The 25,758-nt window shown below is 34.1% G+C and overlaps 3 protein-coding genes and 1 pseudogene across 3 annotated transcripts; 2 read left to right on the top strand and 2 right to left on the bottom strand.

Annotated features, from left to right (window-relative positions):
* The first annotated feature begins 245 nt into the window (after positions 1 to 245).
* LOC149905012 (uncharacterized) lies at positions 246 to 8,328 on the top strand. The gene is made up of 10 exons (XM_090106417.1): positions 246 to 381; positions 851 to 1,044; positions 1,364 to 1,525; positions 2,037 to 2,318; positions 3,073 to 3,232; positions 3,551 to 3,698; positions 3,983 to 4,142; positions 5,145 to 5,349; positions 6,030 to 6,752; positions 6,956 to 8,328. Exons 2-10 carry the CDS (start codon positions 859 to 861, stop codon positions 8,230 to 8,232), a joined length of 3,303 nt encoding a protein of 1,100 aa, XP_089962543.1. The 5' UTR covers positions 246 to 381; positions 851 to 858; the 3' UTR covers positions 8,233 to 8,328.
* A 1,947-nt stretch (positions 8,329 to 10,275) lies between these two features.
* On the bottom strand, positions 10,276 to 11,985 carry LOC149905011 (ATP synthase subunit beta, mitochondrial pseudogene; annotated as a pseudogene).
* Positions 11,986 to 12,485: 500 nt separating this feature from the next.
* On the top strand, positions 12,486 to 16,512 carry Uqcc1 (Ubiquinol-cytochrome c reductase complex assembly factor 1). The gene is made up of 5 exons (XM_090106566.1): positions 12,486 to 12,661; positions 12,784 to 12,951; positions 14,798 to 15,073; positions 15,588 to 15,782; positions 16,375 to 16,512. The coding sequence occupies exons 1-5, from the start codon at positions 12,635 to 12,637 to the stop codon at positions 16,453 to 16,455; spliced, it is 747 nt and encodes a 248-aa protein (XP_089962692.1). The 5' UTR covers positions 12,486 to 12,634; the 3' UTR covers positions 16,456 to 16,512.
* Positions 16,513 to 16,523: 11 nt separating this feature from the next.
* LOC149905009 (sphingomyelin phosphodiesterase 1-like) lies at positions 16,524 to 25,378 on the bottom strand. Its single transcript, XM_090106565.1, has 10 exons — positions 25,199 to 25,378; positions 24,814 to 24,956; positions 20,038 to 20,199; positions 19,573 to 19,731; positions 19,030 to 19,404; positions 18,556 to 18,731; positions 18,159 to 18,353; positions 17,488 to 17,658; positions 17,070 to 17,244; positions 16,524 to 16,866 (listed from the first exon to the last, which is right to left on the bottom strand). Exons 1-10 carry the CDS (start codon positions 25,263 to 25,265, stop codon positions 16,534 to 16,536), a joined length of 1,956 nt encoding a protein of 651 aa, XP_089962691.1. The 5' UTR covers positions 25,266 to 25,378; the 3' UTR covers positions 16,524 to 16,533.
* Between the last annotated feature and the right edge of the window lie 380 nt (positions 25,379 to 25,758).

The raw sequence follows: 25,758 nt of genomic DNA, 5'->3' as shown, positions 1-25,758 counted from the left end.
CAAGAGACAACAAGAAGAGATCGAATTCACACGGCACACCCTACTTCCGACTTCCGTCATTAAAAAGAAAAGTCGTTCAAAAATGTTGAAAGTAATGAAAATTTACTTTTGAAACAAATCGATATTTAATTAAATCATTTAAATTTTAATTATATTATTTTGTAAATTGCTGTAGATTAATTTTAGAATAGTGTACATATTACAGATAACATATCAATGGCATGATTTTGTGGCTGGTTGGTTAGCATAGAATACAAAATTCCAAAATCCGAGGACAATCGTGCATATAGCTATATATTCATTTGTTACTTATGGAGGTGTGATGGAGGCGCAGTGGTCGAAGATAGGCAATTTCATGTTTGCGATTTCAAGGAACTTGGTGTGAGTACGCATATTAAATTGATTTAATAGGATTCTATAGTGTAAAATCTATAAATAAAATAAAACTTAACGTTATAACAACCAATGTTTTTGATGATATTTGAGGGAGAGACTGACAGGCTAATAGAAAGATATTCTGATCTATTCAGCAAAAAACCCATGCTTACATTTAGGAATATTGTTCGAAATTAAATTTATTTATATTTAATGCAGTGTGTTTATTCAAGTTTATACGTTATTTTAATTATATTTGATGTTAGATAACAATGTGCCACCGACGATGTCGTTTTGGTAGTTAGACGGTACGCGATGTCGTAGCTATAAAGAGGTTCATGGTTATGAATGATTTATGAATTTATATTTAAACCCGTAAGTTTCCCAATAAGAGAATAATGAGAAAAATAATTCACAGTGAGCATGCATATTTTGCACTTTTTAAATTAAACTAAAGTTGTAAATTCGTCAATAGATGTCAATATGGCTGGTAATAGAGTAAGTGCTAAGACGAGAGGAAAAGAAGACAGGAGCAAATTTAATAAAAATGTTACGCAAAATAATGAAGACTCGGAAGATCTCGATTATAGTTTGCTTAGAAAGCCCATACCTACAAGTGTTACAGGGTTTGCTCAAGCAAGAAAAGTGTTTGATTTAGCCACAGAAGAGGTAAGAATTTACAATTTTTATATTTTACATATTTAGTTATTAGATATGATAATTCACATTTATAGAAGACATTATCGAAATTATATAGCTATCTACCTAGACAATATCTGCTATACCTGTATTGTATAAGTATATAATTGCTTTTGTAATGACTGTATGACTCATTGTATACTGGTGGTTCTTGATTTAATAAATGTAGTGAAAGTACTTACATATAATTTAAAAATTATATTCATGCAAAAGTGTTCTTTGGGTTTCAAGTTTAACATACTTTTTAATATTTTCCTTTAAAAATTATAATGAGATATTTTTTTTTCAGCTTAAAGAACTGCTTACAAATGAATGTGATTTGCTATATGAATGCAAAGTTTGCAGAAATTTATTTAGAAGTTTAATGAATTTCATTTCACATAAAAGGATTTATTGTAAGGAAAAGTTCAATTGTGCAGTGCACAGCCATTTCACAAGTGTCAACTCAACGGTATGTATGTTTTATGATAATATAAAGGTTTCAACATACAAACATTCATTATGTTTGTTTGTTGAATAAACTCATAAGTTACTGAGGGCTGATTTTTCAATCCTTGGTTAAAAATTATTCGTCGAATCGTATAAAACTACCATTTTAAAAACATATTCTAATTGCCCGTATTTGACAGTTTATGTGACATTTTAAAATTATCGTGTAATACTTTATTGGACGGATAAGTTTTATCCAAGCATTGAAAAATCAGCCCTAAGTTAAAAATATTAAATTATTGTTAACTTTCAAACTAAAATATTTACTTCTAGGTAAAGTTACCTAAATTTTATAACACAAGATTAACCTTTGTAAGAATTGATGATTGCATCAAGTGCAATTGATTTTTAGATCAAATTTTTACTGTATATGAGAAATTATAACTTTATTTTATAAATTTTCTCTATGGCTATCTCTGCCAAACAACTCCAATATAAACTTATGTCACAATAAATTATATTATATTTTATAGGCCAACGAATTACTGAAGATAAAAAAGTTTGAGGAGAATTATTCGGAGTTTTTAAAAGAAAAAACACAAGAACCAAGTGAAAATGTTGAGGAAAATGATGCAATTCCCATGACAAAAGATTTAACAACAGTAATTGAAAAGATTGTCACTTCTAGAGGTATTCAAGAGGATCAGTTGAAAGAACAAGATGTGGTATTACAGAAAATTCCCAAAACGTCTGTTGCCGTTTATCAAAATATTAAATACAATGATACTTCCAATGTGGATGATATGCGAACACAGGTATTTTATTTCATTTTATAGCAGACATTGCTTTATATATTTTACCATATTAAATACTAGCAGTTTACCCTAAGTCATTTGCGTTTAGAAATTTCTGAATCCAAACCTTGAGTTTAGTGCACTGAAAAATTTCATCAAAATTGGTTCAGCCGTTTTTGAGTAGTTTAGAGACGTACAAAATTACAACAGAACTAAATAGAAAGAAAATGAAGAAGATATGAATCTAATTAGTTTTAGTTAGTATAAACCCACTAATATTGACCACATACTTGTGTGGCTTGCGACTGAAATTTGAAACAAGTCTTAGGTTTTCACTATATTTATATGCCAGATGTTGTATGTCTTCAAGTATATCACTGTAAGAACTAGTCAATGTGTACAATATTATAATTAATATCTGCTAAACAAATCGAAGTACATAATTAACACAAAGATATGTCAAAATGTGGTGTAATAGTTATAAGGCCAAACATGAATTTTACAATAAAGTAATTTTTTACAGCCGAATGTAGTGAAATTATACGAATACCGAAAATTTGTGGTTAAAAAATAATTTATAATTGACTGTTTGAATAGTTACATAAGTATACAATTTTTATAATTTTTGAAATAAAAAAAATATTACCATTACATTGACTAACATTAAAAAAAATTTCAATCCAAGATGGCCGCCAACACAAAATTGGGCGGGGGTTTTTAAATCAATAATTTAATACATTTTTTATAATTTGCTGAAATGATTCTCTTTTTTCAGGTGAATGAATTGGACACAATACTATCACGACAAAATGCAGTATTACAAAGTGATGGCAAATTCAAAATTGAGAGCAATGTGGATTCTGAATCTGAAGGTGTTATACAAATAAGTGATGATGATGACAATGATTGCATAGGCAATCTTAAGTGTAAAATATGTGAGTACAGTGAAAGCTAATAGCTTTTCTTCTTATGTGTTTCGACACAAACAAGTTTTGTAATGAAAAGCATAGCAAAAACTTGCTAGCACTTTTATCAGACTATTAAAGATGTTAGATATTCATTTGATTTTCTGTGTAATTTTGTTTTTTTACTTATATTTGAAACTTGTAATAAGTGAACAGAATTAATTCTCTTTGCAAGTAGAAACACTTGACATCCAATTAATTTTAATGTATTAATTATTTATAAGTACATAATAAGTCTAAAGGTATATTTAAATGTTAATTACAATAATAAAGTGTAATATATTTCAGGCGAGCTTCAATTCTCAACGCAAAAGACGTTAAAGTCTCATATAAAAACAAAGCATTTGGAAAGTCGTCTCGTTTACCCGTGCCCTGATTGTCTCGAAATATTTTCAACGTCATGGAGTGTTTACAGACATTTATTCAAAGTTCATCGGTATGTATAGATTGATTCTATAGAATAATGCACAAAATATTTTTTTGCAAAATATTTTGTGCATTATTCTATAGAATAATGCACAAAATATTTTGCAAAAAAAATATGAAGGGTTTTGTTTGTGTCCTTATTTTTGTACTTGTTAACATATTTAAATTTAAAATTTATTTTAATAAAGTGACAAAATTATTTAAGTACTGATTGTCTCCTTATTCAGGTCTAATTTCGTGTAAACCATTTATTGTTAGTATAATTATTATAGTTCTGTTGTTGTTACTCCTTAGAAAAACTGCAGCGCAGATTCGAAGGTTGCGTGAAACTATTCAATCGAAATCCTTCCGTATGAACAACCCACCGGCGTTTTATGAAAAACGCAAGTCTAATATGAAAAATGCTACAGTACAGAAAATTACTGAGGAGGAGAGAATAGATCAAGAAAATCAGGTAACTTATTATATTTTTTATGTATGTGTTGACCAAGTCTAAAGTACTTGACTTTATAACCTGTTTTGGTAGTGACTTAATTAGACATTCCTGTTTTAGCCATATTTTAATGTCAAGGACTATAGTGATATTTTATTAAATCTGTGTATATCATGATCAAAGTTGGCAATGGGAGATGTCACCCGTTTTGATTGGTCTTTTCTTTTTTTTTATCTCACATCGAGATTCTAAACAGACCAATCAGATGCGATTTCAACTCTTTCATTCTGTACCCACATTCACTTGAAGAATAGTATTGTTAATAAATGCTTGTTAGGACAAGTGGCGTGGATTCGCTGTAAGGCCGGCCGTACACGGGCCGCTTCAAGCAGTTGAGACTGACGGCTTGAAGCCGCTACCGCGCGGTGAACTATAAACATTCATTCACTGCCGTACACGGACAGCTCGAGCTGTCGTGACCGCTTCAAGCCGTCAAATGCGCGGTTTGTAGCAACAGCTCGAGCAGTCGTTAACTGCTCGAGCCGCCCGTGTACGGCCGCTCTAACATGGAGATTGCAATCAGACCAATTAGATACAATATCAACCGTTTTTAAGCTATTGCATAGCTTCTATCGCGGGCCTCGAGCGCGGCGACAGAGTGTAAAAATTCCGTAACGAAAACCTTACACCTCCCACTCCAACCGGCACAGCGGTGCGATTCTATGCAATAGCTTTACCGCGGCAGTCCTCGAGTGTCACCCGTATTTTTGAAGTGAAAACTTCTTTAGCGGCGTTGAGCACTTTTTCTGTAATGGGTATAAAATCTTAAACTCGCGTCAGGCCACGTGACCTGGATCGAAAAAGCGTAAGACGGATACCATTCCAAAATATCAAACATGTTCAACGTTAATAATCAAGTTTTCTCTTCTGCCGGCACTCCCGGAGTGCAATCCGTCTTTTTTTTTATAGTATGTACCCACATTTACTTGTACTAATAGTAGAGTAAATAAATGAATGTGTCAGGCGTGGATGGACAACATGGAGGGCGACGGCGAGGTGCCGCGGTGCGGCGGGTGCGGGCGCACGTTCGAGCGGCGCGCGGCGCTCGCGGCGCACACCAACACGTGCCAGCCCCGCGTGCGCGCGCTCGCCGCCCGCCGCCCGCCCGACACCAAGCGCATCGAGATACAGATCCGCAAGGACTACCACAAGGGGCCGCCCGCTCGAGGTGAGTCGTGTTGCCATGGCAACGCGTGCGTACAGTTGTGCAAAGGGGCCGCCGTCGTCAGTGTGTTGCCTTGGCAACGGGCCAAGCGCAGATAGATAGAGATGAGTCACACTGCGTTGCAACGCGCATTGAGATTGTTAGTGTATGGTTTGTATTGCCATGACAACGCGCCAAGCGCTACCAGATACAAGTCCGCAAGTGGCCACCCAAGCGTGAACACGCCTTAAATTATTGGAATTGTTGGGGATTGGGGTAAATTATAAGATATGAGATTGAGATATATTAAGTTCCATAGGTCGGTTATCCATAGGTCGCTGGTTCAAATCCGGCTCGAAGGACCAATGTATGGGGGAGGTTTGGGGTAATTTATAAGATATGAGATTGAGATTTGAGATATATTTATTTATTCACTATAGACTTATGGGATGAGATGAGATAGGGATTTATGATGGAGATCCGCCCGGAACGGAATCCGACTGCGGACTAACTATGTTAAAATGATTAATACATTATAATAAAAGGTGCAACATCGACGGATTGTATTCCGGGAAGTTGCATTGTCTGTACGATTAGGTACTTAATCATAAAGGAATATTAAATGGAAATTTGTGTGGACGTACCATTACAGCCTGCTAATCTTTCAAATACATAACATACATTTTCTATTGTTAATTTTACAGAAAAGAACACTGCCGAAGACGCACCGTTACCCTCGAAACCGCAAGTACAAAATGAGAAAAAGGAAGCTCCAATTGAAAACACTTTGACCGAAGCCATTATGAGTATTGTTGGAGTGTCCACAAATCAAGAAGTGGTTGATATCGCACCTATAGAACAAATTACTGACGATCCGCCTAAACCTAGTATTAATGTAGATACTTTCAAACCTATGCATAAATTGAGGTTTTCTCACCAAGCCGAGAAGAGCAATTTTAATGCATTAAAGAAAAAAGTACTACAGGATGTCGATATAGACCAATCGTCGTGTAAAAAATGTGAATTTAAATGTAAGCAACCAAACGAACTTTACAGCCATGTAGCAGGTCACTACAAATGGTTGCGTTACGCATGCAAACTGTGTAATTTCAAACATTATGAATTCGAGAAAGTTCCGGAACATGTGAAGATTGTTCACAAACTAAAGGGTGATTCTGATTTCTATTTTAGTACAGTTAAAGCGATCGATGGTGTCGAAGCGACATTGTTATCTGATGTAACTGAAGACGCAAGTGAAGCGAATGAAACTAGTCCTGACTCCAGGCGACCTAGTAGATGTTCCAGTGATTCTAGCAGATTGTCTGATGACAGCTCATCGAGTAGTACAAGAGTAGAAACTGGAAGTAGAAAGAGGAAATCGAATCCATATAGAAGCATTACTAGGAAAAAGAGAGAAATCAGAAATGGTAACATCCTTTTAAAATTTATTGATTCATTTATTATTTAACTAAGTACGATTTTTTTTAATTTAAAAAACAAAGATCAAGACTGAACTAATTTTAACATAATAAATTTTGAAGCCTAGTAGTCTGAAATTTTAATATTACAGAACAAAGATGTTAGAAGTTAGAATAGGACCATGGTAACAAATTTATTTTATTTCTTGCAGATGAAGCTGATGGTGATAGCAAAGATGGCGAAGATTCACCCCAAAAAGACGTCATAAAATTAGATAACGACTCATCTTCAAATTCAAAAATATTTGATGAAAATTCGTCTGATATAGATGACTCTGAAGAAAAAAGTAGTAAACGTCTCAGACTCGATGATATTACTTCAGTCGTACCAAGAAGACCAGTCAGAAAACGGACTAGACCTAAAAATGAAGATTTTGAATATGATTTATCGAATCTCCTCAAAATGGAAGCGCAGGGCTACAGGGATTCGGTGTCAGCCTCTAATGTTAAAGCGGTTTCAACTAAAAAGAAACTACATCAGGAGCTTCAAAATAATTATAACAGTATTAATAAAGAATGTTGTGGAGCTTTGACTTCCCTGTCTAGATTATCCGTCGATAGTGGTAAAGCTCATATGAAAACTTCCAATTTTGCAATTTACTCATCAAATAAAGAACAAAGGATATCCAATATATTTGTTAGACCCATGCTGCCAAAAATCACTCGCGTAGATAAAACTTCCCTTTTAAAAGAACCGTCGGAAAATAAGGATATAAGTAAAAGTACAAAAGTTCCCGAAACAAACGAATCTGTAGTACAACAAATTATAGAAGATGATAAATCACCAAGTCCTCCTGTAACTGAATCAAATGTAGTAGATAGCAGAGTTAATACTGAAACCAATAATACAAAAGAAGTTAACGATGATAATCCTGCAAGTCAAACCACCGATTCTAGTTCTCAAGATAAAACCAAATCAAATTTAAATTTAGTTCCTATAAAATTCCGGAAACAAAGTATAGACCTTATGAAAAATCCCCTCATTAAAAAGAATATTACCGACTTTAGCAAGGCCGGTATGAAAACAAAAATTCTCGTTATCAAACCATTGAACAGAAAAGATGGCGCTCAAAGTATAAATGCACCTTTGAAGTTTCAAACGATAAAGTTAAAAGATCCCGTAAATATTTCCAATGAGGAGAAGAAATCGGATCAGGTTGTTGTGGTGAAAGTGCCCAAAGTAGATTGTGCGCGACCAGTTATAGTTAGTAACAATAATAACGAAAGTAGTTCCGTATCGGATACTAAAGCGACAGACAGTGAAAAAGACAAAGCAGAAAATTGTGATAGTAAAATAAGTGAAGAAAATTGTACTGAAGCTGATAACGAAAAGATTTCAAATGTAAATAGTGATATAGCTCAATCTGAAGCTTTTCCAACCGAAATCTCGGTGCCTGTGGCTGATACAGATGTAGCAGTCCAAAGCTGAATGAAATAATATGATAATGTATTTTATTTTTATTTAGAACATGTACAGTTTATGTTAGTTAGTTAGCTATGCCAATTAAATGATATAATAATTGCAGTGATCTTTTCTTGTTTACCCTATAAATCAATGGAATTCAAAAATAAAAGTATCAAAAATTTAAACTAGCTGCTGAATGAGTTCTTTCTTTTAATTCTAATGTTCCTGTGTGAAAATCGGCATTAAAATAGCCTTAGTTACTCCTTATAATATTAGCTATCAGTCAGTGAAAGTACCGTCAAAATCGGTCCAGTCGTTCCTGAGATTAGCCGGAACAAACAGACACACAAAAATTGCTGTTTTGCAGTGCAGTGTATTTATGCATTATCGAAAAAATAGGTTGTTTCAATATTAAAAACAGACACTCCAATTTTATCATTGGTAAGTATGATTTAATTTTGATATTATAACAACAGCATTTTTCATCTCTGTACCTACTAACTTAATAAAGTTCAGACTGAACAGCTTATTTAACGTAATTTCAAGTAGGAACTAAATAACAAAATTCATGCAAAAAAGGAAATTATGTCGATCACTGGAACGGCCAACGGAAACCAAATTTATGACGTGTGACGACACAAATATGAAATAGGTCGGAGGGTCGGAGGCTTGGGATTTAGAATACATAATACTCCAGTCAGTCAAGACAATCAATTCATAATTTCATAATAATTCCAAAAGTTTTCAAACTTCGGTCAAGTGAATGGTACATTGGGACGACAATAAATCTCCTTTTGCAACCTTGTCCGCAGTCCGGAACATTGTTAAAATTGCAATTAATTTAATTATATGTACTAATTTTTGCTGTATGGTCGTGAAAAAAATTCCAAAAGTTCTACAAACTTGGGGAAGTTTTCCATATAATATTTCATATCACGTATTAAATTTGCAACCAATCTCAGTGTACGGAACATTTTTTGTTAATGAATATTAATGTTTTTTTTATTAAACTGAATGAAAACGTTGAAAATGTCGAAAAAATATACCGAACGGTATGCGAACGGTTGAATAAATTTGCAACCTTTTTCTAATTATTTTTGATTCGAATCCAATTGTCTAAAAATGTCAGTCGGTAAATAAAGATTTATGAATGCAATTAAGGACCTCAAAAATCCATTTCATTCTTATCAGAATTACAATAATTTATGTAGATAATTATGGCAAAAAATGTATTAGATGAGTAGGACGTAGGTAAGTAGGTATGTAATAATAATAATCTTGAAAGCAAGATAATCTTGCGTAACCATGGACGTATAAAAAAAGACGGACGGTATATCGCCTAAACATTGAGTGAAGCCTAGTAATGGCGGCGAAACATCCATGTGTGTGTGCCATGTTGCCATGGCAACAGCTGTGTTGATGACAATGGCGGCTGTATTTTTTTCTATAAATTTTGCCGTAATAATTTTGTCATTAAAACATAAAAGAAATAACTTGCTTCCCTGTGGAATGTAATCCCTTGTGTTTTGTTATTTAAAATTGTACTGTTGCGACACCATTTAACAACGCATGACGGCATTTTAAATATTTTTTGTGAAACAGTGACGCAGTTAATCAGTCGGTAGTTCACGACGTAATGGCGGCCGACTAGCTTACTATGGTGAGAGTGTGTGCGTGTTTATTGTCTTTACGCGATCGCTAGCTTACTATGGTGGCTTCACGTTGTTTGTTCGTAATACGGCGTCCGTCTTTTTTTATACGTCCATGTGCGTAACATTATTAGCATTTAATTTAATTAAAGTACACAACAGTGTCTGTAGAGGTCATATTGTGGTTACTTTTATTTTATTGGAATTTTTTTCTCTCATACATAATATATAAAAGATCATTAATTTACGAACTTGGTATCTCCAAAGTAAGAGTCTAACCAATATGTTTACATAACATTCAAGTAGGGTTAGAAAATTTGTAAATTTATTTTAGTTAAGTATACATATGAAAACTATGTACTAAACTCGAATTATGAGGTTATTATCGTGCATTTTAAGAATTTGAGCAATAAAAAGATTGTTTAGCTATAGATATTTATTTTGAAATAAGATTACACTTTCATACATTCACTTTATGACAGTTATGCACTCTTCGCAAGTGTTTCGGCCTTAGCAACTACTTCTTCAATAGGTCCAACCATGTAGAAGGCGACCTCAGGAAGGTGGTCGTATTCTCCTTGCAAGATCTTTGAGAAACCTTTAATGGTCTCCTCAAGGGGCACCAATTTACCAGCATGACCTGTGAACACTTCAGCAACTTGGAAAGGTTGGGAAAGGAATCTCTGGATTTTACGTGCACGTGCGACTGTCAGCTTGTCTTCCTCAGATAACTCATCCATACCCAAGATAGCAATGATATCCTGGAGGGACTTGTAGTCCTGCAGAATCTTCTGAACACCACGTGCAACATTGTAGTGCTCAGCTCCGATAATGTTGGGGTCCATGATACGTGAGGTCGAGTCAAGGGGGTCCACAGCAGGGTAGATACCCAGTTCAGCAATGGCACGGGAGAGTACAGTGGTGGCGTCCAAGTGAGCGAAAGTGGTGGCAGGGGCGGGGTCAGTCAAGTCATCAGCAGGTACGTAGATAGCCTGCACTGAAGTGATGGAGCCCTTTTTGGTGGTGGTAATACGTTCCTGCATAGTACCCATGTCAGTGGCCAAAGTGGGCTGGTAACCTACAGCGGAGGGAATACGACCCAACAAGGCAGACACCTCAGAACCAGCCTGTGTGAAACGGAAAATGTTGTCAATGAAAAGCAGCACATCCTGACCCTCCTGATCTCTGAAGTACTCAGCCACGGTCAAACCAGTCAGAGCGACACGGGCACGGGCGCCGGGGGGCTCGTTCATCTGTCCGTACACAAGAGCTACCTTGGAGGTCTTGTCCTTCAGAGAGATTACACCGGATTCAATCATCTCATGGTACAAATCGTTACCCTCACGGGTGCGCTCTCCTACTCCGGCAAATACAGAGTAACCACCATGGGCTTTAGCTACGTTGTTGATGAGCTCCATAATGAGTACAGTTTTGCCTACACCGGCACCACCGAACAATCCAATCTTTCCTCCCTTGGCGTAGGGGGCCAACAAGTCTACGACTTTGATACCAGTTACCAAGATCTCCTGCTGGACAGACATGTCCACGAACTCGGGGGCTTCGGCGTGGATGGCAGCTCTCTTGTCAGTGGGAATGGGGCCACGCTCGTCAATGGGCTCACCAATAACGTTGATGATACGGCCCAGAGTCTCCGCTCCGACGGGGATACGGATAGGAGAGCCGGAGTCGAGCACGGGCTGGCCGCGTACCAGACCTTCGGTACCGTCCATGGCAATGGTACGGACGGTGTTTTCTCCTAAATGTTGCGCCACCTCAAGGACAAGCCTTGGGGATCGGTTTTGTACCTCCAACGCATTTAGGATGGGAGGTAGATCGTCTTCAAACTGAACGTCTACGACGGCACCGATGACTGCAACTACCTTACCTTGCCCTTTGCCTGCAGCTTTGGCAGCATAATTTCTGTTTCCTGCAGAAACGGACACAATTTTTCCACATTCTGCAACAGATTTTGCAGCCAGAAGGCTGCTACCCACTCTTCCTACAGCCCCTAACATTTTTAATAAATGATATGCACGGGCTAGGTAAGGATTTGTCGAAAAGTTAAATTATGTAATAACCTTAATACGATACGATATCTGCGGCAAGTCAGATACGTATAATGTTACCAGTTTTCGTTACGGAAGTATGGATACCAAAATTGTTATCAAAGCAAGGCAACACATCTTATTATTATGGCCGTGATTAGCTGTGATTATGGCCCATGTTCATTTTTCATTTTCAAAAATATTTATTTTAGAACTAGTTTATGTTTATTAATCACTCTTATTGTTTAGCATATTGCATATGAAGCACGATTAACAAATAACACAATTAATTAAATTGTAACAAATATAGAACATACTCATAAGTTATTAATATTTAATATCCAGTCATGGCTTTATTATAATGTAATCACAAATATAAGACAATACATAATTAAAATTATCATTCTATAATATAAAAAATACAGTTCGCTGTGGTTCGCTAAGGGTTCGCTGAAAGTCTGGTTAAAAATTTAAATTTGCAGATATCTTTTTAGAGTTTCTGAATTCTGAGTTTTAAGAAAATAATGTGTCAATTCACAATTGTCAAAATTAAGATGTCATATTTTGTCATGCATAACATGCATTATCATAAGTTGCAATTTTCACTTTATTTTTAATGCAATAAATTATAAAAGTTCTAACTTCTGGAATTTGAATAAATATGACAATTTTAATAAATAATTGAAATCTATATAATAATTTTATAAGCAGCGCTTACATTCATAAATCAGAATGATAAGACGTAGTTTGTTTTCTCCTGTAAGTTATTATCATGTTCTGGGTTCCCTTGTTTTGTTTTTTTCTTAAAAGATGCCTATTTATTTTCCTGTACATACAGCTGAACTATAATACTATAATTTATTTAAACAATGTTGTTTTAGATGCTTCGGCAGTACGCACTAAAAGGTTATGTTGATTATGCAAGACCTTGCAATATTATTCCATGCTGTGAAGTATTGAATCGTAGAGTACAAAGCACCATGGCTGTTGATGAAAGCTACCTCAAGAAATTCATGAAGGCAGTGGGATGGATGGATCAAGAAAGAGCTGTAAATATTGCCCTTAATTATATTGAAATATCCTATACTAGCTGTCCCGGCGAACTTTGTACCGCCCTGTCAATGAATGTTGTGTTACCTTTTATCTGAACTAATTTAGGCTTTGATGAACGTAATATAATGATACAAAATAAATATTTATATGGATTGATATGTAATAGTATTTTATTTTATTACTTCAAACACGTCTCAGAGAAAAATGACTGAATTTTAATAATTTGTGCAGCATGGATTAACTCTTTTCATTCTTTAACTGTTATCGACCACGCCATCGTTTCGTTTCACTTTAGTTGTGATAATAATTTTACCATTATCATTGGGCGATCGACGCTGATACAGTGGGTAACAATCATATTCGTGATAACAACGTTATGTCGGTCTAGATCGGTTTCAGGATTAGCAATCCCCGCACACTCATAGGTATATTTTATCTGCCCGAATCCTTTCGACTAACCAAATTAAAATGTGTGCATGCTGCAAGCCAGATTGTTGTCATTCGATTGAATACATCCATCATTGAATAATCCCAAAGATGTGTTCCATTAATGTAACTCATCAGTGATCGGATTTTTTGCTTGAAAACACGTGTGGTGATGTCGTGCCGATCACTTGATATGTGTCCGGGAAGCAGCAGTTGAATAATTTCGGATTACATATAAATGTAATGAATAAATCTGGCCTACCATAATGACGAACATAATATTATTATGTCATTGCATCTTGTGCATATTCACTTGGGCCGTGTATGTCGCCGGTAAAATAATCAATAGACCAACATTTTCTGCACCTTCTTCTGTGCTAATTGCATCGCATAAATTTATGTAATCTTCAAAACGCAATTTAGCTTGTTTATAGCAATATTGTTGACGCAGTCGACGAAATCGCAACAAATAATTGTCAGAATTTTTACATTTTTATAGAATTTTTTTATTATTTAATCGAACTAAACTTCTTGGTTAGTTTCCCCACCAAAAATACCTTATTAATTTCTGAAAACACGCGTAAACACAAACATTTGAGGAATTTTTATGTATCTGCTTTTATTGCACTTTTTAATAATTGATTTTAAAATAAATACAAACAATATTTATTTACCCTTTTTAATTTTTTATTATTTTACACATAATACATTTTTGAACGCATGAATGTCAAACATTATTTTCCGTATTTGACAGGATTGACAACTAATGATTGACATGTACGAAAATCAAAATTTTGGGAAAATATTTATTCGTCTAGTTTTTGTTGTTTTTATGATTTATTCTTCTTTTCTGGACGGAGACAAATCCAACGAATCTAAAACCATGAAAATTGGTTCAGCAGAACTCGAGTTATAAGTGTTGGAACATACAGACTTTCTTTTATATATATAGATATAGATTTAAAGTTTATTTAAATCCAGTTTCGTAATAATTATGGAAGCCAGGTAGCAATGAATGATACTCCTTACTAAATTTAGGCATAAATACATAATATTATGTTGATCATTTTGGAATATAAACAATATATTAATTTAGAAATCTAAACAATCATTCATTATTTATTTTACAATATAGTACTAAATTTTTAATCATAAAATTCTATTTTAATACTAGCGGTCCGCCCCGGCTTCGCCCGTGGTACATATTTACGTTTTCTCTACATAAAAACCATCCTCGTACTTCAAGGAATATAATAAAAAAAGAATTATCGAAATCGGTTCAGCCGTTCTCGAGTTATGCACTTACCAACACCTTTTGCGATTCATTTTTATATATAAGATTTTAAGTTGTTTAACAAATGCAATCTATAAGTTTTACAATAAGAATACATCTATCCATATGCATCTTTATTTCAGCGGCTTAAACTTACCGGTTATTTCCTATACGAGTGCGTACCTGAAAAAATAGCATATCAAGAGTGGTTTGAAGTGCTAGAGCTCCCAGATACATTTACGTCTTGGTTCATAGTCACGGAACTGCATGTATGGTTGATACTCGTTCGTTATATGGCTGAAGATGTTACCGTTACTGGGGATAAGAAGAAATTATTGAAGGGAAACGGCCATTTTGTAAGGAATTGTATTATAGAAGCACTGTGGGCGGACGTCGCTAATAGGATTAAGTTGTTAGAGGTAAGGCTTGATAAATGTTTCATACACTTTAATTAATTGTTATTTTTAAATATGCTATCTTATTTGCTTATTAATTTTTTGATGAATACAACTTATATCATGTGTATTAAAATATATTTTAGAATGAGCATTGAGAATATAATTCATGTATTTTTTAGATTATTTGATATGTTAAATTCAGCATAAATAATACATTGCAAAAGACTATTAAATTTTTTATTAAAACACAAGAAAGTTGTGATAGAAATACCACACATAACTCAAAAACGGCTAAACAGCTTTGAATGATTCTTGTTTGTTGTATGTCTTAATAAGGATAATAACTTTTGAAAATTTGGAAAATTTATCTACAAATAATGTCTTAGAATTTAATGTATGGAAATACACACTGAAAAGAATTTTAACCCCTTGACCACCGAGCGGCCCGATTGGCCACGACACAATAGATTTTCTATTGTGTCTGCGATTCCAGGGGCTGAGGCACATAAATAATTCTAATATAATGTTCTTTCAGGGTGCAAATCCTACCATAGCTAAGAAACAAGTGACAGAACTATCAGAACAATTTCAAGCAGCACTAGTGGGTTATGATGAAGGGTTAGATGACGATAAGGTGTTGGCTGCAGCAGTGTGGAGAAGGTTTTATTCATTGTCACATGATGTCAAAGCAGCACATATTGAAAAGATTGTACATTTTATACGGCATCAGGTAAATAACTTGTTTAGATATTAAAAATTATTAACGCGATGTCGCGACGTCATTTGTATAATATGACGAAAATTTAAATTATTATACATTTTCGGGTACAAAACTCATTAGAAAACTTAAAACAATCATATCATAGCATTTCGCAGAAGTTATGTTCAATTATATCACTTATTAGAAAACTCTGCCTGTATAGATGCATAGGCAGAGTTTAGCTTCGGACACTGAGTGTGATTGTGAGTCTAGTTATTTAATGTAAATCAATGTAGTATATTAGGGTTAATTTTGTTCATAGAATCTATTCCTAAAATTCCCTAATATGAATAGAATAACTTAGCGATTTTTTTTATTGCCTCATAATCATTCAGTGTCTATTTTATGTTTTAGCGTCAGTTTTATACCACTTACTTGATACGAATCGTTTAATTTATCTGTCAACTTAAATAATATATATAATACGACAAATGGTGTTCAGCAGGCTATCATGGATATCAACAAGTAGTGAATTTGGTCCTAAATCTAATATGTGCCTTTTTTATATGTAGAATGTGTGTAAAAATGTGCATTTCTTAAAAATCGTAATCCATTTTTTCAGATGGCAACCTTAGATAAAATACCAAGTAAAGATTTAAATTGGAAGCCTCAATTAGCGTGGTTAAGTATAGCGGATCATTAGTTTAAAAAAATAAATTATATATTGTTGAGATTTAGAAATAAAACAATTTAATTTAAAACAATGCTTTTATTTGAACACTTATGCGAAGAATAATCTTCGTAATTCCTCACACCTCTCTCTTTCGAACAACACAGTGACAACAACTTTGCACAGATTATCAATTTTACAGTAATCATTGCAATGCGGCCATCTTGTGTCGCTAAGTTTTGAGTAAAAAGCGTTATAGATGTCTAGTAACGATTTTTTATCTGTGACCATAGAATTTACCAAGTTATTTAGAGTCGTGGGCGAAAGGTCTTGGATACCAAATGTGTTCTTTAGATCGTAAAGTTGGAACCAGTGCGGTCTTCTACCCGGAGTCAGATTGGCTTCAGTTAAGTTGTAAATGTAATTGTCGATACTCAATGGTTCCTGAAAAAAAAATTATTGAAAAAATGTTGCTACTGAAAAAATTTTTTTCTCAATTTTGAATAAACTTTCTAGATAATAAGTATATCACGATTCCACGATTTTTTATCGATATGAAATCTACACGATAATCTTATAAAAACAAAATAAACCTGTATTTAGAAAGCATTAATAAATAAAAAATATGCTAAATATAAAATACATACGAAATTTTCCGGTCCAAAAGTAGCGATCTTATAATTGAGATTATAATTCGAGTAAGTGGTAGCGCTACCACCGCCCCAAGCAACCGCTACGGGGCTGTTGGCTTCGTCGTAGAACAATCTGAACTCGTCTGAATGTAGGTGCCCGTTGAATTCCGCTGCTATCGTTGATTTGAATCTATGGAAAATATTTATTAATTATTTGTAAAAGTAGAAGCGTGCAATTATAAATTAGCCTATAATGAGTAACTTTTATAAAATCATCATTTCTATCAAGCGAGCTATCTTGAAAGTTCCGATAAAATCTCTTAAAACCGGTCCTTAGGAACTAAGAATAGCGCGATCAATCATACAAACTTCAGTTTTATATTATTGGGTATAGAAATATAGATTGGAATATATTTTACTATAAAACATGTACCTATTAACAATACGATTGTACTCGCGGGTCCAAGTATGTGTTAAATCATGCACGCCGGGTGGAATATGACTCAGAATATGCACTTTTTCGCCATTTTGTTCAGCTTTGTAGAGCTCTCCTACAAGCCAGTCCAGGTGATTCTTAGCGTCCAGAGGATCGAATACTAACCACCTGAAAGAGAAGCTAGTGATTAACTTATTCTTGGTTATTTTTTTTTATTAATATAGTGTAGTATAAAGGGAATTGTGGAAATGGCAAAACAATATAAATAGAGCAGTTGTACGTTAAGAACTTTTTATTTTTTACATATAAAGCATTAAAATGATTTTAAAGATTTGAAAAATTACGCGACGGATGCGTTACGAAACGGCGAAGGACGCGGGTTCTGATCCTGCTCCATCATGGAATTTTTTTTTCTTAAAATAACAGTTCTCAATCTAATTAGAATCAGCATCTCATCATGAGCATTATAGGTACTTAAAAGTTGAAATTGAGTTACAGATTTCATAATGATCTCATTGAGTTACTATGTACTACGTACTAGAGAGGCCATCGCTACTACACTATTTGTAACACTAGTTAGAGTCAATTGTCTCAAACTATTTTTTTTTTGTTACATTGATTGGTTTTAATTGTATTAGATGTATTACTAGTAACTCAATGTGTATTACCAGTTATTTTTGTAGGCGACATTGGTGTTGATTGAAATGACCCGTAAACCCGGTCGGACAACCATAGAGAACTCTCCCCGTCTACGCATTGTTTCCTTTGCCTCGTCAGTTAAATACAATCCCCATTTTTTAGCCAAACCTTCATATAACCAGGTGGTGTTCAGTTTTTCACCAGTTACTCTCTCTGGTGCGAATCTGTTGACAAACGATTTTTAATTCTTTAAAAATAATTTTAAAATGAGAAAATTTTTCAAGCAATAATTAATTCGTTAAAATTAAAATCAAGTTAATAAACTGTCTTTAAAATGAAATTACAAGCAAAAGTTTTTAAGAGCACGATAAATAACAGCGCTTGTCAGTAGTTATTTGATATTTCTCTAAAATATAAATATATTACTGGTTAGTAGGTTGAGATTCGTGATTGCCAATAGTAGCTAAAACTGGAATATGGTCGCCAAAAGTTTTTCTAATTTTTTCCACGAGGTAAAGGTTCACATCGTTTATTAAATCGTATGTTGTTTCCCAAATGTGATGATCAATTGTGTCACCTAAATAATAGATGACATCTATATCCTGAAAGAAAATGAATAATATGATGGACTTCTTTGTAGTAAGTGACCCTGACACAAACATAGATTCGATCTCTGCTATATCTATGTACTAGAAAAATATTGTATAAATCGATTATTTATCTATTGTCGGGATTTTTATAATGATAAGTATTAGGTATTATCGGCAGAGAAAGGATACATTTCAGTAGGTATGTTTTTCTCGTCTTTACCTTTAGAATACCGCATTCTTTGTATGATTCAGTACTGAATGGCCTAAATATTATATAAGTATCTAGAGGGAACATTTTTTAGGTGTTTACCTTATGCGTCGAATGTATCCTATCAATAACATCATCATAAGCCCAAATGGGTGAATCACAATTTCTATAATCACCCCAGTAGCCAGCAGGGGCGGAGTTACGCGTGTTTCTGCTCATCTTGCTTCTCATTTGTTTTAACTTTTTTCCAGCGTCTATATCAAGGACGATTTGTCCATTCACTTCAGAAGTACTGTCTAGTACTATAGGGTCATCTGTTTCCGGGTTGTAAGTGAAGGTCTGAGTGCTTGGCGTTTGTCCAACCCTACAGCATGTTGGTTCAGAGCAATCGGCGACTCCGAAAGGCTCGTATAATGGGTCAATATGCGCATCTGATATGATAGCGACGGTGAGAGGTTTGGTATTGGTCTTTGGAGACTGAAATAAATAATGAGGAATATTTATCTAACTTTATTTTTATCCAAAGCTATATTGATGTATATGAATCCTTTAAAAATTCCGTACTGACAGTGGCTAATTTTGTAACAGATTTATTATTTTCCGATGATAATTCTGAAAATTCCACTTTAATAGTTTTCTACTTACGATGGGTACTCTACTAGGGGGTGGTAATTCAACTTGCCAGTTGTATCTCTCATCATTGTAGTTGCAATTATTGGACTTAGTATTTGTCTGTAGAGCGAAGGCACAGAACGTGCGCGCTTCTGCTTCTGGTGTGTTTCTTATGATATACGTAAAGATGGGCTAAAACACAGAAATAGTTTTTGTAGCAGAACATTTTATATGTTAAATTATCAATTACTAGCAGATTGCTTAGATGAGTCAGCTCCCTGCTGATGAAAAAAAAGGAAATCGGTAACGGTTTGATTGTTCGTCCCAAACATTCAAAAATACTTATAAAATATAAATATTTTCCTTCAATCTTTTTATTGAAAAGATCTTGTTTGTCGCTGAACGGCTCCATCGATTTTTATGTAAAATTCTTCTGTCTCTATATTTATTCGGGAATCGTTAATTAGACAATTCGTAATAATTTACATAAATACTTACCACGTTTAATTCAACAGCACCACGACAAACTTTAGGAGATACAATTGACAAATTGATGCAAATATCCGTTATTGAGTCGACAAGATCATCATCGGATACTGCTGCATTTACCAGGTCAAATAATGCACCAAATGCGCTCCGACATACTAAACAGTTCAACGTCTGAAATAGAAAAGTTATAAGTAAATTTAGAAATTTAGAAAAGTTGATTAAATTGTGTGTAAAACGTGAATCTTTGGGAATCGAATTATAAACGATATCTTATAATTTATTTCATCCTACACAAATATGTAGTATCATCACAGAACAAAAAAACAAATAGAAGTGCGATAATGTCATAATTAGTATGAAAACCAGTGTCGCCAAACCCACACATTTAAACCGATAGTTATACAGTACACTACAAGTAAACTATGCCTTTGATTGGACAGCTTAATTTGAGTAAAAACTGACTTAGGTTATAAATTCAGCATTTCAATATGTACCCTAACGCACCATGTTACGGTTTATTTTAGTATAACATCTCTAGGTATATTAGCTGTTTTGTTTCTCATTGCACAGAAATTCCAAATTCGAAAAACATTCAGCTACTCCACAACAGAGGGCGTTAGTTTTCGATAGATATAACTTTGAACCTCAACACATAGAGATAAGGTTGAAATTTGTGTCACTCAACATTAATGACATTAACTTGATATTTATCTGATGCTATGCCCTGAGGGATGTCAGCCTTGTTATCGATATCGAGATATCGATAATTCACAAATAAATATTTTTTGTGTATTTTTTTTCTTTCTATTATACGAGTATAGTATAATGTGTCACATTTTGGAGTATGTTTATTACTACTAAGTACGTCTTTTTATATTATTATTATTAAATAAAAAACGGAATAGAATAGTATTAATCTATATTTACAAAATACAAACAGAAAATATGCATTATTTTAAATCTTGGAACTGCCGTAGGTTTGCTGTATCGATGGCCTTTGTTAGACTGCTTAGTGCTGTTCGGCATTCAGTTAACTCGTCACGTTGCATTTATCCATTTCTCTTTTAAATTAGCCTCTTTGGGAAATCTGTAAATAAATTGGACTAATGAAAGCTAAGGAAAAATAAAATAAAATTTAATATTTATAATGTTTGTCTTTTCTAAAGTATCGATACTGTCGATATGCGCCACAGGCATCACTAAAGCGACATTCGTTTGTTTATTGCAATAATATTCCAGAAATTCTTGTTTGCTGTTCAATCTATAATAGTACTAATTTCTTACGGATTAAGGTTCATTTTGACTAGATATTTGTATACAATTTTGACAAATTACAAGCGAAGATATAACATAAAATATTATATGTAAAATAAATAAAAATAAGACTTACCGATGGTATGAAATGCCTCCATTGCTGATATTATTTCGTCTGCTATCATTTTTGCACTCTTATACCGAACAACACGTCCTAATTAATGAATAAATACGGAAAAAATGTTTGACAGCTGACAACCGACTCGAATATTTTTCTGCGCACAACTGAGAGCAAGTTAGGTGATCTTACCTTACAAGTGACACGTGGGCCACGCCCACATCACACTTCTATCTACTTTACTGTTCTGTGTATCATCACAGAACAAAAAAACAAATAGAAGTGCGATAATGTCATAATTAGTATGAAAACCAGTGTCGCCAAACCCACACATTTAAACCGATAGTTATACAGTACACTACAAGTAAACTATGCCTTTGATTGGACAGCTTAATTTGAGTAAAAACTGACTTAGGTTATAAATTCAGCATTTCAATATGTACCCTAACGCACCATGTTACGGTTTATTTTAGTATAACATCTCTAGGTATATTAGCTGTTTTGTTTCTCATTGCACAGAAATTCCAAATTCGAAAAACATTCAGCTACTCCACAACAGAGGGCGTTAGTTTTCGATAGATATAACTTTGAACCTCAACACATAGAGATAAGGTTGAAATTTGTGTCACTCAACATTAATGACATTAACTTGATATTTATCTGATGCTATGCCCTGAGGGATGTCAGCCTTGTTATCGATATCGAGATATCGATAATTCACAAATAAATATTTTTTGTGTATTTTTTTTCTTTCTATTATACGAGTATAGTATAATGTGTCACATTTTGGAGTATGTTTATTACTACTAAGTACGTCTTTTTATATTATTATTATTAAATAAAAAACGGAATAGAATAGTATTAATCTATATTTACAAAATACAAACAGAAAATATGCATTATTTTAAATCTTGGAACTGCCGTAGGTTTGCTGTATCGATGGCCTTTGTTAGACTGCTTAGTGCTGTTCGGCATTCAGTTAACTCGTCACGTTGCATTTATCCATTTCTCTTTTAAATTAGCCTCTTTGGGAAATCTGTAAATAAATTGGACTAATGAAAGCTAAGGAAAAATAAAATAAAATTTAATATTTATAATGTTTGTCTTTTCTAAAGTATCGATACTGTCGATATGCGCCACAGGCATCACTAAAGCGACATTCGTTTGTTTATTGCAATAATATTCCAGAAATTCTTGTTTGCTGTTCAATCTATAATAGTACTAATTTCTTACGGATTAAGGTTCATTTTGACTAGATATTTGTATACAATTTTGACAAATTACAAGCGAAGATATAACATAAAATATTATATGTAAAATAAATAAAAATAAGACTTACCGATGGTATGAAATGCCTCCATTGCTGATATTATTTCGTCTGCTATCATTTTTGCACTCTTATACCGAACAACACGTCCTAATTAATGAATAAATACGGAAAAAATGTTTGACAGCTGACAACCGACTCGAATATTTTTCTGCGCACAACTGAGAGCAAGTTAGGTGATCTTACCTTACAAGTGACACGTGGGCCACGCCCACATCACACTTCTATCTACTTTACTGTTCTGTGAGTATCATAATATAAAAAAAATGATAGTAGTTAAATACCTATGATAGGTATATAAAAAAGCTAGATACGTTACCCGCTCTCTATTTTGGCAAGAAAAAACTCAGCTAAGTGCCCGAGTTTCACTCAGTCACGCACCATTCAGCGTCGTGGCTGGACGTTCTTTTTTACACGCTTTATATTAGCTTCACCTGTATGTTTGTAACCGACTTCTTTGGGCGCGATTTTGACCCACTTTAAACGGCCAGATTTCGTTCAAACTTTGTAGATTTATTTAGGACCGATGACAATACACTAATTTGATAAAATAAATAATAGTTAAAAAAAAATAAAAAACACGCGTTTTATAGAAAACCGAACTAAAAGCGTGTTTTTGTTTTTTTAAACTATTATTTTATTATATTTTAATCGGCAGTTGTTATTACGAAGTACATGAGTGAGACATGTATTATGTCTCATGCGTGAGAGTGAAAGAGAGAACAACTAAAAAAAGCCCAAGTAGCCTCAAAAAAGCTTGGAATTCTGGCGAAGGTGAGACAGTATTTCAGCCCGGGACAGTTGCTCAACCTTTATCAAGCACAAGTCCGATCGTGCATGGAATACTGCTCTCACCTCTGGGACGGTTCCGCTAAGTACCAGCTGGAGGCGCTTGAGGCGATAGAGAGGCGTGCCAAGAGGCTCATAAACGACGATGACCTAGTAGGCAAAAAGCTCCAGAGCCTCGGTCACCGCCGCAGAGTGGCTAGCTTATCGGTCTTCTATCGGATACACTTTGGAGAGTGCGCTGCGGAACTGCACGATATCGTTCCGCCATCCCCGTTCTTCTATCGATCGTCGAGGCGCACAGACTCTAGGCATCGCCATATGGTGGACGTTCCATGTACCCGGACTAAGCGGTTTGGTTCCACATTCTTTATCCGAACCGCGAGGGACTGGAACATGCTTCCTGAGTCTGTGTTCCCCGACGAGTACAACATGGGGGTCTTCAAGCGTAGAGTGAACAGGTACCTTCTAGGGAAGCGCGTTCCATCTTAGACCACATCTCAGCTTAACATCAGGCGAGATTGTGGTCAAGCGCTTCCCTATTACCAATAAAAAAAAAAAAAACTGTATTGGTGATAATGCGTTAGTAAGTACTTAAGTAGGTATGTATTAATTACGCTGTTTTTAGTGCAATGATGTTGGCGTATGCCGCGTCTACTAGTATAATAGAGTCATTGGTTAAATACATAATAGATTCTAATTCTTATTGGGTAATGAAATTTTTTAGTAGTACAACTCTTTAATTATATATTAATGAAAAGCAAATATAGAGCATCATTCTCATCCGAGCGTAACTAATAATATATAATTAATTTATATCTAATGGAATAATTGCAGTACCTTTTTCCAGATCGTATAGATTTTCCGGAAAACTATATAGGTCAATATTTTTTAGGTACTTATATCACACCTTAGATATCCTCAGCGTATCATACTCATGCAATCTTAATTATTTTAATTTAATCTCCCTCATGTTATAATAGTTAAAGAATCTACATGATAATAATTTCCTTTTTAATGAAAAATCGTCATCATGATTTTATGATAAGTGATAACAAATCGAGTAGGTACTTAATTATTGCTTAATTAAAAAGGGACGTACACGGGAGGCGTGTGTTGCTTATTAATTTATTTTTAAGTACAATTTTTTGCCGGCATGTGGTATAATAATTTTATTTTACTAAAGATAAATAAAATAGGAATACCTAGTTGATTATAAGTCTAAGCACTGGTCTTAAGATTTTCTTACATTATTCTTACTGTCTTACACGAACACTAATAAATTCAACAGTTTACATACCGATCTAGGTTCCAAGCTTCTATCATCGGCTGCCAAATCTTTTTGCGGCAAATATAAAATCTGCGCTAAATCTTGAATGTAACTTTTCTCCGTTTCATTTAATTCATTTTTACCAGCTTTGAAAAAGAGGCTTTGTAGATCCTCTGAAATATGTTATGATTCGTTTCAATGGCACTTATTACACTTGGAAAAAAATACTGTTAAATTTAATAATTGTTTGTATTGTGTAGAATAAATTATAGAGCCTAGAGGCATGTTATATGGTTATACTTTTATTTCCAAATAAGTATTAATTTAATATTATTAATCCATTTAAATCAATTCAAATGCAAATACAATACATAGATACATTATTGTGGCATTTAGTTGTTAAATATTATCTTACCTGATGATAAATGCGTTGCGACACAAACACTTATAACATAAGTTAATACGATAAAAAACAACTTCATTATGAAAGCATGTGCTATTAATTAGCAAAATACGTTAAAGGCTCACAATTTTTATATATCACAAGAGTTGCGAGGAAAATCGTCGATAAAGCAGTACGTATTGACCAATCGGATTAATCTATACTAAATACTGAGACAACAAGGTATAACAATAGATATGTATATTATCGTTTACAAAGCACACATCTTTCTGATCAAGATAATTCTCAAGTGATCGATATCAGACCACTAGACATTGATCTCAAAATAGATTTAATTTCTAAAAAACCACGCACTTCATTCACGTTCGCCGCATGACATAGCCCACACACTATGTACTCATTATGCGAAAAAAATTATTCGATTATCCACAATCTATCATGTTTAAAATATTGATAAACGATTGTCCGATAGCATACTGCATATTTCCTTTCGTAATCTGTTTAATTAAATAATTAATAGCTATGAATGAACTTATCCAGGGTGATATGAGTTCTTTGCTATGAAGTGAAAC

This window comes from Colias eurytheme, chromosome 10, assembly GCF_061535395.1.
Source record: "Colias eurytheme isolate Ceu_HAF_F1 chromosome 10, ilColEury1 Martin Lab GWU primary, whole genome shotgun sequence".
NCBI lineage: Eukaryota > Metazoa > Arthropoda > Insecta > Lepidoptera > Pieridae > Colias > Colias eurytheme.
The sequence above is the reverse complement of the archived record's forward strand: the minus strand, read 5'-3'. Positions and strand labels throughout refer to the sequence as shown.

Bases quoted from the DNA above. Each gene is read 5' to 3' on its own strand.
- LOC149905012 (XM_090106417.1), top strand. From the start codon at position 859: ATGGCTGGTAATAGAGTAAGTGCTAAGACGAGAGGAAAAGAAGACAGG. The intron at 3,233-3,550 runs GTGAGTACAGTG...AATATATTTCAG, and splicing joins CAATCTTAAGTGTAAAATAT to GCGAGCTTCAATTCTCAACG. The intron at 4,143-5,144 runs GTAACTTATTAT...TGAATGTGTCAG, and splicing joins GAATAGATCAAGAAAATCAG to GCGTGGATGGACAACATGGA.
- Uqcc1 (XM_090106566.1), top strand. From the start codon at position 12,635: ATGATAAGACGTAGTTTGTTTTCTCCT. The intron at 12,662-12,783 runs GTAAGTTATTAT...ATGTTGTTTTAG, and splicing joins GACGTAGTTTGTTTTCTCCT to ATGCTTCGGCAGTACGCACT. The intron at 15,074-15,587 runs GTAAGGCTTGAT...ATGTTCTTTCAG, and splicing joins ATAGGATTAAGTTGTTAGAG to GGTGCAAATCCTACCATAGC.
- LOC149905009 (XM_090106565.1), bottom strand. From the start codon at position 25,265: ATGAAGTTGTTTTTTATCGTATTAACTTATGTTATAAGTGTTTGTGTC. The intron at 17,659-18,158 runs GTAATACACATT...CTTCTCTTTCAG, and splicing joins GTCGCCTACAAAAATAACTG to GTGGTTAGTATTCGATCCTC. The intron at 16,867-17,069 runs GTATGTATTTTA...TTTTTTTTTCAG, and splicing joins CTTTTGGACCGGAAAATTTC to GAACCATTGAGTATCGACAA.